The 19,328-nt window shown below is 41.7% G+C and overlaps 1 protein-coding gene across 1 annotated transcript; it reads left to right on the top strand.

Moving 5' to 3' along the window:
* LOC102179881 (keratin, type I microfibrillar, 47.6 kDa) lies at nucleotides 13,621-19,059 on the top strand. Its single transcript, XM_018065059.1, has 7 exons — nucleotides 13,621-14,043; nucleotides 15,051-15,133; nucleotides 16,190-16,346; nucleotides 17,539-17,700; nucleotides 17,795-17,920; nucleotides 18,092-18,312; nucleotides 18,531-19,059. The coding sequence occupies exons 1-7, from the start codon at nucleotides 13,696-13,698 to the stop codon at nucleotides 18,646-18,648; spliced, it is 1,215 nt and encodes a 404-aa protein (XP_017920548.1). The 5' UTR covers nucleotides 13,621-13,695; the 3' UTR covers nucleotides 18,649-19,059.

Raw genomic sequence — 19,328 nt, 5'->3', positions numbered from 1 at the left:
AAGTCAGGAACAAGACAAGGGTGCCCATTCTCATCACTTCTATTCAACATAGTTTTGAAAGTTTTAGCCACAGCATCAGAGAAGAAAAACAAATAAAAGAAATCCAGATTGGAAAAGAAGTATCTTTTCAAACAGTCATCTCATTGTTTGCAGATGACATGATCCTCTACACAGAAAACCCTAAAGACTCCACCAGAAAATTACTAGAGCTAATCAATGAATATAATAAAGTTGCAGGATATAAAATTAACACACAGAAATCCCCTGCATTCCTATACACTAACAATGAGAAAACAGAAAGTAAGGAAAAAATTCCATTCACCATTGCAACAAAAATAATAAAATACTTAGGAATAAATCTACCTAAAGAAACAAAAGACCTATATATAGGAAACTATAAAATGCTGATGAAAGAAATCAAAGATAACACAAATAGATGGAGAAATATACCATGTTCATAGATCGGGAAGAATCAATATAGTGAACATGAGTATACTACCCAAAATAATCTATAGATTCAATGCAATCCCAACAGTATTTTCAGAGACCTAGAACAAATAATTTCACAATTTGTGTGGAAATACAAAAACCTTGAATAGCCAAAGCCGTCTTGAGAAAGAAGAATGGAACTGGAGGAATCAACCTGCCTGACTTCAGACTATACTACAAAGCTACAGTCATCAAGAGAGTATGGTACTGGCACAAAGAAAGAAATATAGATCAACGGAACAAAATAGAAAGCCCAGAGATAAATCCACGCACCTGTGGGCACCTTATCTTTGACAAAAGAGGCAAGGATATACAATGGAGAAAAGACAATTTCTTTAACAAGTGGTGCTGGGAAAACTGGTCAACCACTTGTAAAAGAATGAAACTAGAACACTTTCTAACACCATACACAAAAATAAATTCAAAATGTATTAAAGTTCTAAGCATAAGGCCAGAAACTACAAAACTCCTAGAGGAAAACATAAGCAAAACTCTGACATAAATCACAGCAGGATCCTCTATGACCCACCTCCTAGAGTAACGGAAATAAAAGAAAAAATAAACAAATGAGACCTAATTAAACTTAAAAGTTTTTGCACAATGAAGGAAACTATAAGCAAGGTGAAAAGACAGCATTCAGAATGGGAGAAAATAATAGCAAATGAAGCAACTGACAAAGAATCGACCTCAAAAATATACAAGCAGCTCCTGCAGCTCAATGCCAGAAAAATGAACAACAATAACAAAAAAAATTAAAAAATGAGCCAAAGAACTAAACAGACATTTCTCCAAAGAAGACACATTGATGGCTAGAAAACACATGAAAAGATGCTCAACATCACTCATAATCAGAGAAATGCAAATCAAAACCACAATGAGGTACCATCTCACCCTGGTCAGAATGGCTGCTATCAAAAAGCCTACAAACAATAAATGCTGGAGAGGGTGTGGAGAAAAGGGAACCCTCCTACACTGTTGGTGGGAATGCAAACTAGTACAGCCACTATGGAGAGCAGTGTGGAGATTCCTTAAAAAACTGGAAATAGAACTGCCATACAACCCAGATCTCCAACTGCTGGGCATACACATTGAGGAAACCAGAATTGAAAGAGACATGTGTACCCCAATGTTCATCGCAGCACTCTTTACAATAGCCAGGGCATGGAAGCAACCTAGATGTCCATCAGCAGATGAATGGATAAGAAAGCCATGGTACATATACACAATGGAATATTACTCAGCCATTAAAAAGAATGCATTTGAATCAGTTCTAATGAGATGGATGAAACTGGAGCCGATTATACAGAGTGAAGTTAAGTCAGAAAGAAAAACACCAATACAGTATACTAACACATATATATGGAATTTAGAAAGATGGTAACGATGACCTTATATGCGAGACAGCAAAAGAGACACAGATGTACAGAACAGCTTTTTGGACTCTGTGGAAGAAGGCGAGGGTGGGATGATTTGAGAGAATAGCATTGAAATATGTATATTATCATATGTGAAACAGATCACTAGTCCAGGTTCGATGCATGAGGCAGGGTGCTCAGGGCTGGTGCACTGGGATGACCCTGAGGGATGGGGTGGGGAGGGAGGTGGGGGAGGGATTCAGGATGGGGAACACATGTACACCCATGGCTGATTCATGCCAGTGTATGGCAAAAACCACTACAATATTGTAAAGTAATTAGCCTCCAATTAAAATAAATTAATTTAAAAAAATCAAGTAAACATAACTGCTTCAAGTGGTAAGTGCTACAAAGAACAATAAAACTAGTGCTATGGACCAAATGTTTTTGTGCCCCAAACTTGTATGTTGAGATCCTAATCTCCAATGTGACGGTATCAGGAGGTGGAGCCTTAGGCAGCTGATCAGATACAAGGGTGAAGCTTCATGAAAGTTAACCAGGAAGGGTTAATGTTGAATTCACATTTGATGTGCTCTCTGACTTTAACCCTTATCTCGTCACTTTTGTTATTATGTTCTCAGTCTCTTCAGTTGTGTCAGACCCTTTGTGACCCCATGGACTATAGCCCTCCAGGCTCCTCTGTCCACGCGATTTCCCAGGCAAGAATACTGGAGTGGAGTGCCATTTCCTCCTCCAGGGGATCTTCTCAACCCAGGGATCAAACCTGTATCTCCCATACTGTAGGTGGATTCTTTACCACTGAGCCATCAGGGAGGCCCACTGCAGCATTTAGTGTTGAATAAAATTCACATATAAGTGGATCCATGAAGTTCAAAGCCCTGTTTTTCAAGGGTCCACTGTGTATATAATTATTATACTATAAAATTCATCTATGCTGCTAAGTCGCTTCAGTTGTGTCCGACTCTGTGCAGCCCCATAGATGGCAGCCCACCAGGCTCCCCCATCCCTGGCATTCTCTAGGCAAGAACACTGGAGTGGGTTGCCATTTCCTTCTCCAATGCATGAAAATGAAAAGTGAAAGTGAAGTCGCTCAGTCATGTCCGACTCTTTGCGACCCCATGGACTGCAACCAACCAGGCTCTTCCGTCCATGGGATTTTCCAGACAAGAGTACTGGAGTGGGGTGCCATTGCCTTCTCCAAAATTCACCTATATAAAGTATCTAATTCAATAATTTTTATATTTTATAACATTTCATCACCCATTAGTAGCCCTTCCCCATTTTCCCTGCCCCCAGGCCTAGGCAACCATCATTGTTTCTATGGATTTGCCTGTTCTAGATATTTGTTATGAGCGGAAGCACATAGTATGTGGTGTTTTGTGACTGACTTCTTTTATGTAGCATCATGTTTAAATTTAGAGCCTAGGAAGAGATAGCTCAGTTTTTTCTTTTTCTTTCTTTCTTTTTTTTTTTTTTAAGAAGTCTTCTTGTGGTAATGAGCATCTTTTAAAATTTTCTAGGTCACCTTTTCACTAAAGTTGCAGTCTTTTGAGAGATGTGGCTTTCTTCATTGGTCTGAATTCCGACTCATAAAGACCAAAGGACTTGACTCTGGTCTCTCGTTTCACTAGTTTGATTTACTCTTTTTCAATTTAGGCTCTTTCACAGATTCTCTGTGTAAGCTTGAGCGAGTAATTCCCCTCTTTGGGTCAGTGTTTTCCCATTTGTAAAACAATGAAATGAATGAGATGACTGTTTGGGCTGTTGGTAGTTCCAACATTCTAAGATTCTAGGTTTCGTCTGACTTAGACATTGTTTCCATAAAAGAATTTCCATCACCATCTATACGTGTGGGGGAAATCTGTTCTAAGAAAGTGGTTCAGTGCTAATATCTGATCTTCTTGGATGTGGGCTTTCAGTAGTCGGCAGTACATTTCCCTAAGGGTGGTGCCTCTTTGCATTGTCTTGACATGAAGCTCAGATCTTGACATGGCTTCCTTTGGTGAAGCTCACATCAGTCAGTTCATGAGCTACAGTTTGTCTGATCCCATAGCAAGCTTGTTTTCCCTTCATCACTTTTTAATAACTCACCTTTGGAATTGGCAAGGTCAGCAGTAATCACAAAGGTGTGAATACCAATCATGACAGAGACTTTATTTCCAGAATAACAAGCTTAAATGTGATGTACTGACCATTTTGGACTAGGATCTTTACTTGTGTCCTTCAAAAACTTTTTATTTCTTTAGAGGACTTGTAAGAATTTCCTTTTGGGGTTTTTAATGTAAATTTTATTTCTTTTTCTTGTGAGGAAGTAATTAATATATAGATTTTCAGAAAAATTTGAAGAGGGCCAAAGTACAGAGAAGGAAGAGAAAAGCATTCATAATCTTACCATTTAAAGCATCCAGTGTCATCATTGTAGTGGGGTTCTATTTATCTCTCAATTATCATTTTTAAAGTCATATTTTAAAGTTTGTTATGATGATATTTATTTGAGGTAAGTGTAAAGCTCTTGAGTATGGTCACCATCATTTGAACAGTTGTGATTCTGAGTTCTCCCAAGTGACAGGATATACTTGTAGCTGAATTGCTCCAAACTTTTAGGATATAATAGTGTCATTGATGTAGAAATAATAGTTGGAATCAGGGAGACAACAAGGAACTTCAGTATTGCTGAATTCTACTTACTTCCATACTCATCCTTCATTCCTCTTCAACAGAGTCCATCTATGGATAACACGATTTTGTTCACTTTTTTTTTTCTTACTGACTTTGATTTCTGCCCTGAGGTAATGGCAGATCAGATTGTTGTGAAATTATTCAACATTTCTGCATGATTGGGGCTGGAAATACAGTGAGGATCAGCAGATTTGAGTTCTAACTATATTACCCTAAACAAGCCATTTCTCCATTCTGAGCCTCAGTTTCTCCATTTGTAAAATGAGAGGATTGGGTGAGATGAGCATTAAGGTTCCTGATATTACGTGCTCCAAGTTTCCCCCTCTTTTAACTATTTTTGGCATTTGGAATCTACCTGAGGAAGATGAAGGGAGGAAGGGAAGAGCCAAGTGCAAAGCAGTCTTTGATCAGTAGCTGTAGCAGAGACGCTTGGACTCTCCCGTGAGCACCCTTCTCCAAGTTCTGTTCTGTCCCTGGCTTGGATGACATTAAGAAGCCTCTCCTCTTCCTGAGCAATGTATATAGGCACACAACTGAATTCTTTCCTCATCGCCTCCTTTTAGGAAATTAAATAAGTTTCACCTTATGCTTTGTGACAAAATAGAAGTCAAGTTATACACATAGGCAGTTCCAAGTGCCTATGCTTCCTGAGTAATTAGTCCCAAATCACTATTATGAATCATCAAATCCAAACAAGCTTGACATCTTTAAACTGCTTAACACATATTCTAATTATTGTAAAAACTCTATATTGGTAAGACTAAAGCTTTATAATCAGGTATACAAAGTGATCGTGGCAGCGCTTTTCTAAATAATGAACATCTAAACTCTGGGTATTTCAGTGTCAGTTTACCAAAGCTCATTTTGGGTGTAAAACAACATGGGTGCTGTATACAGTAGGTGCACCTGTGTGAACTTAGAGATGTCCTGGGGACATAGTCAAGTCTCTCTCCATGGTCTCATCTTAGGAGGTCCCTTTACTGCCCTTGACAATTTTGCTCTACACCTTCATGTTGAAGCTCTCTCCTCCCTGACCTTCTGTGAGCAGATCCTGCTCTCCCAGCCTGCTCTCTGGTTGGGAAATACCCGCAAATTTGGTCCTCAGCCCCTTGTTGCTTTTTTCTTCATATACTCTCCTCTGGCTCTTTCTCCAACTCTCACATCTGCACTAGGTTCATATCTGCCCTTTTCATCCCCAACTCATCTCATGAATTCTAGTCTAGCAACTCCAAGGACTTGTTGAAGATTTCCTGTATGAAAATATACAATGCTTATCAAAATTGCATACAATGCTTATCAGAAATAAACTACATCACTCCTCTGCTTAGAACCTTCAATGGCTCCCCATTTCCTTCCTTTGTCCTTTCCCCTTCATTTCTTCCTCCTTCCCTTCTTCCTTCCCTCCCTCCCTTCTTTCTTCTTTCTTTCACTGGTTAGTTTACCCACAATATTGTGTTAGTTTCAGGTGTACAATATAGTGATCTGACAATCAAATACATTTCAAAATGATCTTCACAGGTCCGGTGACCATCATACAAAATCACTACAGTATTATTGACTCTATTCCACCATTGCATCCTGTAACTTATTCAGTTTACAACTGGAAATATGTATCTCTTAATTGCCCTCACCCATTTTGCCCAACCTCCAAACCCCCTCCCCTCTAGCAACCACCAGTTTGCTGTTTGTGCCTGTGACTCTGTTTATGTTGTTGGTTCATTGTTTTGTTTGTTTGCTTGTTTTTTTAGATTCTGATTATAAGTGGGATGGTAAAGTATTTGTCTATTCTTTCTGACTTATTTCACTGAGCATGATAGCTTCTAGGTCTACCCAGTTGTTGCAAATGGCATATTTTCATTTTTTTTTTAATGGCTGAATAATATCTTTCACATCTTATCCACTCATCTATTGATGGGACATTTAGGTTTCTTCTGTATCTTGGATACTGTAATCAATGCTGCAGTGAACAGAGGGGTGCATATATCTTTTTGAATTAGTGTTTTTGTTTTCTTTGGGTAAATACCCAGAAGTGGAATTTCTGGATCTTTTGGTAGTTCTATCTTAAATTTTGAGTGATTGCTGTTCTGTTTTCAATAGTGGCTGCACCAATTTACATTCCCAACAACAGCATGAGTATTCCCCTTTATCCACATTCTCTCTGATACCTATTTGTTGTCTTTCTGATGGTAGTCATCCTGAGAGTGGTGAGGTGATATCTCATTGTAGTTTCTTAAAAAAATTTATTTGTTTGTTTTATTTTTGGCTCTGCTGGGTCTTTATTGCTGCATAGGCTTTTCTCTAGTTGCAGTGAGAGAGGGCTACTCTCTAGATTTGGTATTCAGGCTTCTCATTGAGGTGGCTTCTCTTGTTTCAGAATACAGGTTCTAGGGCATGCAGGCTTTATACTGTGGCGCACTGGCTTAGTTGCTCCAAGGCACGTGGGATCTTCCCAGATCAGGGATCAAACCCGTGTCTCCTGCATTGGCAGGCAGATTCTTTACCACTGAGGCACCAGGGAAGCCCTCTTGTTGTAGTTTTGATTTACATTTCTCTAATAATTATCAATGTCAAGCATTTTTTTCAAATGCCTGTTGGCCATCTGTATGTCTTTGGAGAAGCTCGTATCTAGGTCTTATGCCCATTTTTTGATCGGGTTGTTTGTTTTCTTATATTGGGTTGTATGAGCAGTTTATATATTTTGGAAATTAAGCCCTCATCAGTTGCATCGTTTGAAAATAATTTCTCCCTGTCCATATACTTTCTCCCTGTCCATAGGTTGCCTTTTCATTTTGTTTATGTTTTTTTTTTTTCTGTGTAGATCTTACATTTAATTAGTGATTACATTTTGAGTTTATTTTTGGATATGGTGTAATAAAATGTTCCAGTTTCATTCTTTTGCATGCAGCTCCCCAGTTTTTCCAGCACCATGTATTAAAGAGACTCTCTTTTCCTCACTGACAATTTTTGCCTTTTTTGGTCAAAGATTAGCTAACGATATAAGTGTGAGCTTATTTCTGGGCTTTCTCTTCTGTCCCATTGATCTATATTTCTGTTTTTGTGTGAGTACCATACTGTTTTAATTTCTATAACTGTGTAGTGAATTTTGAAATCAAAAGGCACGATACTTTAGACTTTTTCTTTCTCAAGATGTCTTTGATTCTCAGGGTCTTTTGTAGCTCTATACAAATGTTAAGGTTATTTGTTCTAGTTCTGTGAAAAATGCTGTTGGTATTTTGAAAGGGATTGCATTGAATCTGCATGCTGCTGCTGCTGCTGCTGCTAAGTCGCTTCAGTCATGTCCGACTCTGTGCGACCCCAGAGACGACAGCCCACCAGGCTCCCCCGTCCCTGGGATTCTCCAAGCAAGAACACTGGAGTGGGTTGCCATTTCCTTCTCCAACGTATGAAAGTGAAAAGTGAAAGTGAAGTCACCCAGTCCTATCCGACTCTTAGCGACCCCATGGATTTTTGGGTAATATGAACATCTTTATAAAATTAATTCTTCTGGTCCATGAAGACAGTATATCTTTCTCTTTATTTGTGTCATCTTCAATTTCTTTCATCGAAGTCTTATAGTTTTTAGCATACAGGTCTTTCACCTCTTTGATAGATTTATTCCTAGATACTTTATTATATTTGATACAATTATAAATGGAGCTGTTTTCTTTTTTTTTTTTTTCCACCTTTTTTGAGGTATTATTGACATATAACCTGTAAGTTTAAGACGCCAATGTGATGATTTGGCACACACGTATTTGGCAAAATGATGACCATGGCAGGGTTGGCACTCTATCCCCTCACATAATCCTTTTTAAAATTGTTGAGGAAGTAACATCTCAGATCTACCCTCTTAGCTTTCACTGTATAATACAGTTTTGTTAATTATACTCAGCATGCTATTCATTGGATCCATGTAACTTATTCACCTCATACCTGTAAGTTTGTGCCCTGTATTCAACATTTTCCCCAGGGCCTGGAAACCACCACTCTAAACTCTTATTTCTGTAAGTTTGACTTTTTTAGATTCTGCATCTAAGTGAGAACGTACAATACATGTCTTTCTCTCTTTCACCTTTTTCACGTAGCATAAAGCCTTTGAAGTCCATTCATGTTGTTGCAAAAGGCAGAATTTTCTCCTTTGTGACTGAATAATATTCCATTGTATATATCGCCACATTTCCTCTTTTACAATTAGTTTATTTTAATTGGAGGATAATTACTTTACAATATTGTGATGTTTTTGTGATACATCAACATGAATCGGCCATAGGGATTCACGTGTCCCCCCATCCTGAACCCCCCTCCCACCTCCATCCCTACCCTATCCCTCAGGGTTGTTCCAGAGTACCGGCTTTGGGTGCCCTGCGTCACGCATGGAGCTTAACACTGCTCATCTATTTCACATATGGTAATGTGCATGTTTCAATGCTTTTCTCTCAAATCCTCCTACCGAGTCCTCCCACTGAGTCCCAGAGTCTGTTCTTTACGTCTGTTGTCTCCTTTGCTGCCCTGCATGTAGGGTCATTGGTACCATCTTTCTAAATTCCATATACATGCATTAATATACAGTGTTCCTCTTTCTCTTTCGGACTTACTTCACTCTGTATAACAGGCTCCAGGTTCATCCACCTCAGTAGAACGGACTCAAGTGCGTTTCTGTTTATACTTGAGTAATATTCCGTTGTATATGTACCACAGCTGCCTTATCCGTTCATCTGCCAATGGACATCTCGGTTGCTTCCGTGTCCTAGCTATTGTAAACAGTGCTGCGGTGAACGTTAGGGTACGTGTGTCTGTTTCACTTCTGGTTTCCGTGGGGTGTCTGCCCAGCAGTGGGATTGCTGGGTCACATGGAAGTTCTATTCCCAGTTTTTAAAGGAATCCCACACTGTTCTCCGTAGTGGCTATACCAGTTTGCATTCCCATCAACTGTGTAACAGGGTTCCCCCTCCTCCACAACCTATCCAGCATTTGTTGTTTGTAGACTTTTTGATGGTGGCCGTTCTGACTGGTGTCATCACGTTTTCTATATCCATTCATCCCTTCATAGACACTTAGTTGCTTACAACTTTTGGTTGAAGCTCATACACTCCATTCTTGAGGCCCCGAAAAGCCTGAAATGATAGTGCAAGGTCCATGTGGTGTGTCAGTGGTGGTCTTGACATTGTGTCTCTGGAACAATCTGTGTCCACTGGGATTCGAAAGCAGTGGGAAGACGAAGAGGAGCGAATGGGGATGGACCCAGTGGTGCCATGAGTGCCCCCGCAGGGAACCGTGGTCCATGCCAGTCGCGGTGTAAGGGGACCCTCTCTCTTGGAGCTGTTTTCTTAATTTCTCTTTCTAATAGATCATTTTTCATGTATATGTCTTATCTAATTGCTATGACTAAGACTTCCAATAATATGCTGAATAAAAGTGGTACAAAAGGCATCCTTGTCTTATTTCTGATCTTAAAGAAATGTTCTCAGCTTTTCACCACTGAGTATGAGGTTAACAGTGGGTTTATCAAATATGGGCTTTATTTTGTAGAAGCATGGTCCCCTCTATGCCCACTTTGTTGAGAGTTTGTATCATGAATAGATGTTGAATTTTGTCAAAAGCCTTTTCTGCATCTATTGAGATGATACATGCTTTTTAGTCTTCCTTTAGTTAGTGTGGTATAACATACTGATTGATCTGGAGATACTGAACCATCTCTGCATCCCTGGGATAAACCCCACTTAATAATGGTGTGGATCTTTTTAATATATTGTTAAATTTGGTCTGCTAATATTTTGTCAAGAATTTTTACATCTGTGAAATCATCAAGGATATTTATCTGTAACTTAATTTTTTGTAGTGCCTTTGTCTGATTTTGGTATCAGGGTAATTCTGGCCTAGTAGAAAGAACTGAGAAGCATTCCTTCCTCTTCAGCATTTCATAATATTTTGAGAAGCAGGTACCAAGTTTCTTTAAATGTTTGGTAGGATTGACCTGTGAAGCCAACTGGCCCTGGACTTTTGTTTGTTGGGAGGGTTTTTTGTTTTTTTGTTTTGCTTTTTTCTGATTCAACCTTGTTACTTGTAATTGGTCTGTTCAGATTTTCCATTTCTTCATTCTGAGAGGTTTTATGTTTCTAGAAATTTATCAATTTCTTCTTGGCCATTCAATTTGTTGGTGTTTAATTTTAGTAAACTCATGATAACTTGTATTTCTGTGGTGTTAGTTGTAACTTCTCTTTTGTTTCTGGTGTTTTGGGGCCTTCTCCTTTTCCTTGATGTGTTTAGTTAAAGTTTTATAGATTTTTTTTTTGTCTTTTCAAAAAAACTGCTTTTAATTTCATTAATCTTTTCTATTGTTTTTTTTTTAGTTTCTATACCACTTATTTTTATTCTGATCTTTATTATTTTCTTCCTTCTAGTAACTCTGGACTTTATTCTTTTTCTAGTCCCTTTATGTAGAAGGTTATGTTGTTTATTTGAGATTTTTCCTATTTCCTGAGGTAGGTCTATATTGCAATACACTACCCTCTTAGAACTGTTTGCTGTGTCCCATAAATTTTGGATTGTTGTGTTTCCATTTTCACTTGTCATAGAGTACTTTTTGATTTCCTCTTTTACTTCCTCAGTAACACATTGATTGTTGAGTAGCATGTTGTTTAGACTCCACACATCTATTTTTTTTAGTGTTCTTATAACTGATTTGTAGTCTCATATCATTATGGTGAGAAAAGATGTTTGACGTGATTTCAGTTTTCTTTAATTTATTGAGACTGGTTTTGTTGCCTAACATATAATCTATTTTGGAAAATGCTCCATGTTGATGTGAAAAGAATATGAATCTGATGTTTTGGGGTGGAATGTCCTGTATACATCTATCAAGTCTATATAATCTAACGTATCATTCAATACCAATATTTCCTTATTAATATTTTGTTTAGGTGATTTATCTATTATATAAGTGGGGGTACTGAAGTGTCCTACCATTATTGTATTGTTGTCTATTTCTCTCTTTATGTCTGTTAATATTTGCTTTATGTATTTAGGTGTTGCTAAGTTGGCAGCAGGTACTACATCTTCTTGTTGGATTCATCTCTTTATTGTTTTGTAATGTCCTTTGTCTCTTGTTACAGTCTTCATTTTAAAGCCTACTTTGTCTGATGTTAAGTATTGCTACCCCAGCTTTCTTTTTATTTCCATTTGTGCAGAATACCTTTTCCCATCCCCTCTGTGTGTGTCTTTAGATCTGAAGTGGATCTCCTATAGACAGCAAGATTGTTTTTTTTTTTAAACCCATTCAGCTACATGTAAGATAATTATTTATTTATTGGTTGTCCTGGATCTTTGTTGCTGCAGGCAGGCTTTCTTTAGATGCTGTGAGCTGGTACTACTCTCTAATAGTGGTGCTCAGGTGCTCAGGCTTCTCATTGCAGTGGATTCTCTTGAGGAGCACAGGCTCTAGAGTACAGGCTCATTAGTTGTTGTGCATGGGCTTAATTGCTGTGTGGCAGGTAAAGTCTTCCCAGATCAGGGATTGAACACTTGTCCCTTGCATTGGCAGGCAGATTTTTAACCACTAGACCATTAGGGAAGTCCCCCATTGAGCCAAGGAGTGACCAGTTCCTTTAGGATTGATCAGCCAGTCAACCCTAAATGAAATCAGTCCTGAATTTTCATTGGAAGGACTGATGCTGAAGTTGAAGCTCCAATACTTTGGCCACCTGATGTGAGGAGCTGACTCATTGGAAAAGACTCTGATGCCAGGAAAGATTGAAGTCAACAGGAGAAGGGGGCGGCAGAGGATGAGATGGTTGAATAGCATCACCAACTCAATGGACATTAATTTGAGCAAAATTTGGGAGATAGTAGAGGATAGAAGAGCCTGGCATGCTGCAGTCCATGGGATTGCAGAGTTGGATACAACTTCACAACTGAACGACAACTGCTTTTGTGGACTGAAATACATGGAGAGATAAGCGTATAAGTCATGCAGTGTTTTGCTCAAAGTGAAATGAAAGCTAAGAGAAGAGGCAGAGATAACTTAGGGAAAGAGATAGTTCATTTATTTAAGCAGCGTGGTATGATGGAAAGAACAGAGATCTGTGTTGGAATCCTGGCTTCACAACATTTTAATCCCTGTCCTGTATGTCTCCATTTGCCCATCTGTAAAATGGGGATATTATCAGGTACCTTGAAAGGTCATGATGAGATGTGAATAACAGCATGCTTGTGAAGAGTGTCTAGTACCACTTTGGGCCAGTACAGGTGTTCAACAAGTATGAGCTCCTTCTGACCACAGCCCTGGTCCTGTCTTCTGTTTCTTACAGTGCCCTGTATGAACTTTGATCCTGGTGACCATCTGCTATTTTATTGATTGCCATGATTATGGATATATTTCCTGATATGCCTATCATATTAGGAACTAGTTTAATGGTCCGAGAGGATCTTCCCTGGTGGCTCAGATGGTAAAGAATCCACCTGCAATGCAGACCTGGATTTGATCCCTAGGTTGGGAAGATCCCCTGGAGGAGGGCATGGCAACCCACTCCAGTATTCTTGCCTGGAGAATCCCCATGGCCAGGGGAGCCTGGTGGGCTACAGTCCATGGGGTCGCAAAGTCGGACACAACTGAGTGACTAAGCACAGCACAGCACAGAAATAATCTATTCCTCTTTCTAAAACCATGACTTTGGAATTTGACTTAGCAAACAATATATGGGCAAGGGTTATGTTTGTCCACCTCAGAAAGACGAGCCAGAGACTTGCCACCGAGTCAGGGCTGTCAAGCCAGAAAGAGAAGAAGCAATAGTGTCCCTGGACTGACCACACCCCAGTAATGAAGGTCAGTGCTTTCATGCCACATGAGTCCAGCCCTTTGAAGCCACACCATGAAGCTCTTATTTCACTGATGCCCAGTGTGGAAGAGGAGTTCTAACTTAGCAAGAAGCCCAACTAAAGTCTTTTATGAGTTGAGGGACTCTTCTGAGGAAACATAGCAAACCAAGGGGAAGGGCTTTTGACAACCAAATGAGTAAGAAAAGAAAGGTTGTCTTCCACATCCACACCCTCTACAGAGGGGGTATAAATGCTCCCAAGAGGAAGGAGACCCACAACTCTGGCTTGGTGAACTTGGACTCTGTGTTCAGCTGGGCACCTCGCTCCCTCCAGCACCATGTCTTTCAACTTCTGCCTGCCCAACCTGAGCTTCCGCTCCAGCTGCTCCTCCAGGCCCTGCGTGCCCTCCAGCTGCTGTGGCACCACCCTGCCCGGGGCCTGCAACATCCCCGCCAACGTGGGCAGCTGCAACTGGTTCTGCGAGGGCTCCTTCAACGGCAACGAGAAGGAGACCATGCAGTTCCTGAACGACCGGCTGGCCAGCTACCTGGAGAAGGTGCGGCAGCTGGAGCGGGAGAACGCGGAGCTGGAGAGCCGCATCCTGGAGCGCAGCCAGCAGCAGGAGCCTCTTGTGTGCCCCAACTACCAGTCCTACTTCCGGACCATCGAGGAGCTCCAGCAGAAGGTGAGGGGCTGGGCACTCCATTGCCTCCAGCAGGAAGTTGTAGGGAGGGAATCCGAGATATGGCTAAGAAACCATATAAGCTATTCGATTGCCGTTTTGCTTTTTCATTTTGTTTGCCTGAGGGTCCGTTTTAGGACCAGGACTGTTAGATCTGAGTATTTGCATAGTGTTAGTCTTTGTGGAGGTAGCAGCACTTTGCATAAATAAGCTGTAATTAAAAGCTGCCTCTGAATGCTTCCGTGTATTTGCCGACTCTGGAATTATTACCCTGAGGTGAGAGAAAAGACTGAGCCCAAGAAGGAACCTGAGAAAGCAAGAGTTTTTGTAAGAACTGGGCCAATTTCTTTCTCCCTTATCTGGGCTTTTGGCTGCTCTGACCTCTTCTTGATGTTCTGACCTCTTGTTGACCTCTTCTGGGTACTTAATTATCCTAACTCCATCATCTTGACCTAGAAGCCTCTGGGCTTCTGGTGCACAGTGCCCAGTGAGGGCATAGAATAATTGATTAGAACAAGAAAAAGTGTAAGCTCCCTAGGAGGACCCAGCTATCCAGGATGGCTGGGCGCACGTGGCTCTGTCTCTGACTCAACCCCCTCCAATTGCTAGCCGACATATTTATCTTCTCCACTGAATTGAAAGTTTTTTGAGGGCAGGAGTTAGTGATTACTCATTTTTGTATCTTTAGCTCCTGCAACCATGCCAGACATAGAGTAGGTTTTTGAAGAGAAATAATGTTAGTTATTATTATTATTATCAGCTTCTCAGTATTTATTAAGAAAGAAAAGGAAAAACTGTGTATGTACTGATACTTTTCTGGCATATGTCTGCCTTCTTCCTCCCCTCAAGTCTGAGTTCTCTAATATTGAGCAACTGTTGCACATGGGCAGTAATCTTAATATAAGATCCATTGTGATTTCTCAGTCTGTTTCTTCCATGTAAGTGAATTAGTAGGGATGCTGTTAACTAAAGATAACCAAGCTCATTCTAGAATGTTTCGGGTCTTCTAGATCCTGTGCGGCAAGTCTGAGAACGCCAGGTTGGTGGTACAGATTGACAATGCCAAGCTGGCCTCAGATGACTTCAGGACCAAGTGAGTGGGCAAGGGGGCTGTTGTCTTGCCTCTTTGCTCTCCTTCCTCTTAGCCTGTCTTCTATAACAACAAACATTGACAAAGTTTTGCTAACCAGAACTTGGACAACCCTTCTCCAGAGTCAGACTCCTTGCCTGCTTTTTTTTTCAGAGGACATCTTTGAACCCCATCCAGTGTAGAAGTCATGGTCCCCTGATGCTCTGTTAAACACAGAATCCAATCAGGAGACTGGAGGAAGTGTATTAATTTTGGAAATCTCATGATTTATGGGCTTTTTTCACATTAAATCCACGGTCTCTTCATTTATTAGAAAGTACTTGTAGTTGTTCAGTCATGCAGTCATGTCCAACTCTTTGTGACCCCAGGGACTGCAGCACGCCAGGCCTCCCTGTCCCTCACCATCTCCTGGAGTTTGCCCAAGTTCATGTCCATTGCATTGGTGATGCCATTCAGCCATCAGTCCTTCCAATGAATCAGGTGACCAGAATACTGGAGCTTTAGCTTCAGCATCAGTCCTTCCAATGAGTCAGTTCAGTCACTCAGTTATGTCTGACTCTTTGCGATCTCATGGACTGCAGCATACCAGGCTTCCCTTTCTATCACCAACTCCCAGAGCTTGTTCAAACTCATGTCTACTGAGTTGGTGATGCCATCCAGTCATCTCATCCTCTGACACCCTCTTCTCCTTCTGCCCTCAATCTTTCCTAGCATTAGGGACTTTTCCAATGAGTTGGCTGTTTGCATCAGGTGACCTAAATACTGGAGCTTCAGCTTCAGCATCAGTCCTTCCAATGAGTATTCAGGGTTGATTTCCTTCAGGACTGATTGGTTTGATCTCCTTGCTGTCCAAGGGACTATCAGGAGTCTTATCCAGCACCACAGTTCAAAGGCATCAATTTTTGCCAGTGCCTTTTCCTCTAGGAGCTTTGGCTCCATGTTGAAAACTTGAGTCAACTAGATGGCTGTAAAAACCACAAGCCCCAACTCTCAGATATCTGACAAATCAAACCAAACTAGAGTCAAGGCCAGGCCTGACACTGATTTTCTGCATCACAGGTACGAGACAGAGGTGTCCTTGAGGCAGCTGGTGGAGGCAGACCTGAATGGCCTGCGTAGGATCCTGGATGAGCTGACCCTGTGCAAGTCTGACCTGGAGGCCCAGGTGGAGTCCCTGAAGGAGGAGCTGATCTGCCTCAAGCAGAACCACGAGCAGGTAAAGCTCCCCAACAGGACCAAACTTGCTGAGGCCTGTTTCCAACCACCGTGGGGTGCGGGAGAGGCTCAACTAGTCAAAGAATCTGTTTTCCAAACAAAAAGGGATTTGTAGAGAATGAGTCATCTGATAGGAAGCAAGGATTTTTCTGCTGGCGGCAAGAATGAGGGTGAAGGAAGTTGACAAGCTCAGTAATAAGGAAAGGTCAATAGCCAGGCAGCACCCACAGCCTCTTCCATTCCCAGGGTGGAGCACATGGGGCCACAGAAATCTTTTACCCCAATTCTTCAGTTGGTCTCTGGGGACACCAGCAAGACCACCCTGCAGAGCTGGAAACACGACCCCACTCTTTTCTCATTCAGAGCTTCCTTCTGTTATTCTCAGAAAAGCACTCACATCATTGCTTTATTAGTTGCATGATAAAGAAGACAGATAATTTGTGCAAATTTTAAAATCCAAAACAATGTAAATGGTGATAGTTAATATTAATTGAGTGCTTGTTGTGTGCCAAACACTGTGCTAAGCGCTTTAGAATTCCAGAGATAGTTCTCATCTTACAGATGAAGCACTTGAGGTTTCTAAAAGCTTCTAGTCTAGAAAGTGGTAGGCATGAGATCCAATTCATATCTGTCTGACATCCACTCAAGCCCAAGCGCTAAGCTTTGTTGAGTCTGTGAAGAGATTAGCCTTGAAATGAGCAGATAACTATTTCCTTTATCAAAAGCTAAACTGGTGAAATCAAGAAATGACCAGTTAGGTCTATTCTCTCCCAGGATGGCAGATTATGAAGTACGCATTCTTTGCTTCCTCTTTAGCTGGACTCTATCCTTTTTTTTAACTCATGGCTAAGATTCAAACCATAGGCTATATTGTATACTGGCAAGAACACTGGGCTGGGTGTTTGGGCTTTTAAAATTATGGTCTAGTACATCTCAACTCAGTCCAAACCACTGCACCTCCAAGTAAGGAGTGGTATACTGAGTACAAGGGTGGAAAGAGGCCACAGACTTCAAAGCACTCTGTAAAGTAGAAGACACAGGTTATTCACTGAATATAGAACCCAGTTAATGAGAGGATCAGAGGGAATGGGGCTTCTGAAAGCTCAAGAATAATCACCAGTGGAATTGCACTCTCCCAGAAGAGAGCATCAGGATCTTCTGAGATACTTTGAATTGTCCCCTTCCTCCACCAGGAAGTCAACACCCTGCGGAGTCAGCTGGGAGACCGCCTCAATGTGGAGGTGGATGCCGCCCCCACTGTGGACCTCAACCATGTGCTCAATGAGACCAGGGCTCAGTACGAGGCCTTGGTGGAGACCAACCGCAGGGATGTGGAGGAATGGTACATCAGGCAGGTGAGCATCTTGGCACATGGTCTTTCAGGACCCTCAGCTCCTTGGGGCCCTTCAGGCAGGGTCTGATCCTGCCTTCTGCCCTTTGGTGTTTCAGACTGAGGAGCTGAACAAGCAGGTGGTGTCCAGCTCAGAGCAGCTGCAGTCCTGCCAGGCGGAGATCATTGAGCTGAGACGCACAGTCAATGCCCTGGAGGTGGAGCTTCAGGCCCAGCACAACCTGGTGGGTATTGATGACACTCCTGGTGAGGAGGTGAGGTTGGGGAGTCAAGGGCACTGGGATGCCCTCCAGACCACCCTCTCCTGAACTCTTAGAGCTCGTGACTTGTTCGAAAGCAATGGAGAAGCCCCTGAAGGAGCAGCTCTGTGACCTTCCTCCCCTGCCCCCTGACAGAGAGACTCCCTGGAGAATACCCTGACGGAGACGGAGGCCCGCTACAGCTGCCAGCTGAACCAGGTGCAGAGCCTGATCGTCAACGTGGAGTCACAGCTGGCGGAGATCAGGAGTGACCTGGAGCGGCAGAACCAGGAGTACCAGGTGCTGCTGGATGTGAGGGCCAGGCTGGAGAGTGAGATCAACACGTATCGGGGGCTGCTGGACAGCGAGGACTGCAAGTGAGTAGGAGGCTAGTAGTGTTCTCCTTGGGGGCTCATGAGGTTGCTATGAGGATGAAAGATCTTCTTGATGGAAATTAACTTATAGTTTCAAGCTTTTGACTGGAGGCACTCAGAGGAAGTAGCAATACAATACTCTTATGCAAAGTGTGTTTCATATCTTTCTAACTCTTCATTTCACTTTCCTGTAACATGCTGTATTTGTGTTCTGCCTCCAGGCTCCCCTGCAACCCATGTGCCACAACCAACGCTTGTGAAAGGCCCATTGGGCCCTGCATCTCCAATCCTTGTGTCTCACGTACTCGGTGTGGACCTTGCAACACCTTTGTGCACTAGAGGCCTCAGTGCCAGCAGGAGGTCAAGGGCTCCAAAGTCACATCTCAGTTCCACTTCTGGGACCAGCCTTCAACCAGCATCAGCTTCCACTGAATTCCCAGCTAGATTCTTTAACACAAGAGGCTGCAAAGTCCACCAATGGCCCAGTCTGTCTTCTGAGTCCCACAAAGAAATCTACAGCAGGATCAAGTAATGTCTATGCTCACAATGATATATTTGCTTAATGTGTTATGCCCTAGCAAATTCTTACCTGTGATTTTAAATAATTACATTAAGTATGATTGAGTTGGTAGGCAAGCTGTGAAACTGAACATAATTGGAAGAAATCTTCCTTGTCACTCTTTTGGTCTTTGGAGAAGTGATAAATATCCCTTGTTAATCTCTTAATAAATTCTTATTCTGGCACAAAAATGGTAATTGGCCTTTTTATTCATTCATTTCACAATTGGGTGTCTTCTATAGATAAAACAGAATCAGTGTTCTTCCCATCAGATGAAGGAGTCATCCCCCCAATAGATGGTCTGTTGTTCAGTCGCTAAGTTATGTCTGACTCTTTGCGACCCCATGGACTGCAGCACACCAGGTTTCCCTGTCCTTCACTATCTCTTAGAGGTTGTTCAAACTCATGTCCATTGAGTCCGTGATGCCATCCAACCATCTCATCCTCTGTGATCCCCTTC

The sequence above is a fragment of the Capra hircus genome, chromosome 19 (genome assembly GCF_001704415.2).
Source record: "Capra hircus breed San Clemente chromosome 19, ASM170441v1, whole genome shotgun sequence".
Taxonomy (NCBI): Eukaryota; Metazoa; Chordata; class Mammalia; order Artiodactyla; family Bovidae; genus Capra; species Capra hircus.
The sequence above is the reverse complement of the archived record's forward strand: the minus strand, read 5'-3'. Positions and strand labels throughout refer to the sequence as shown.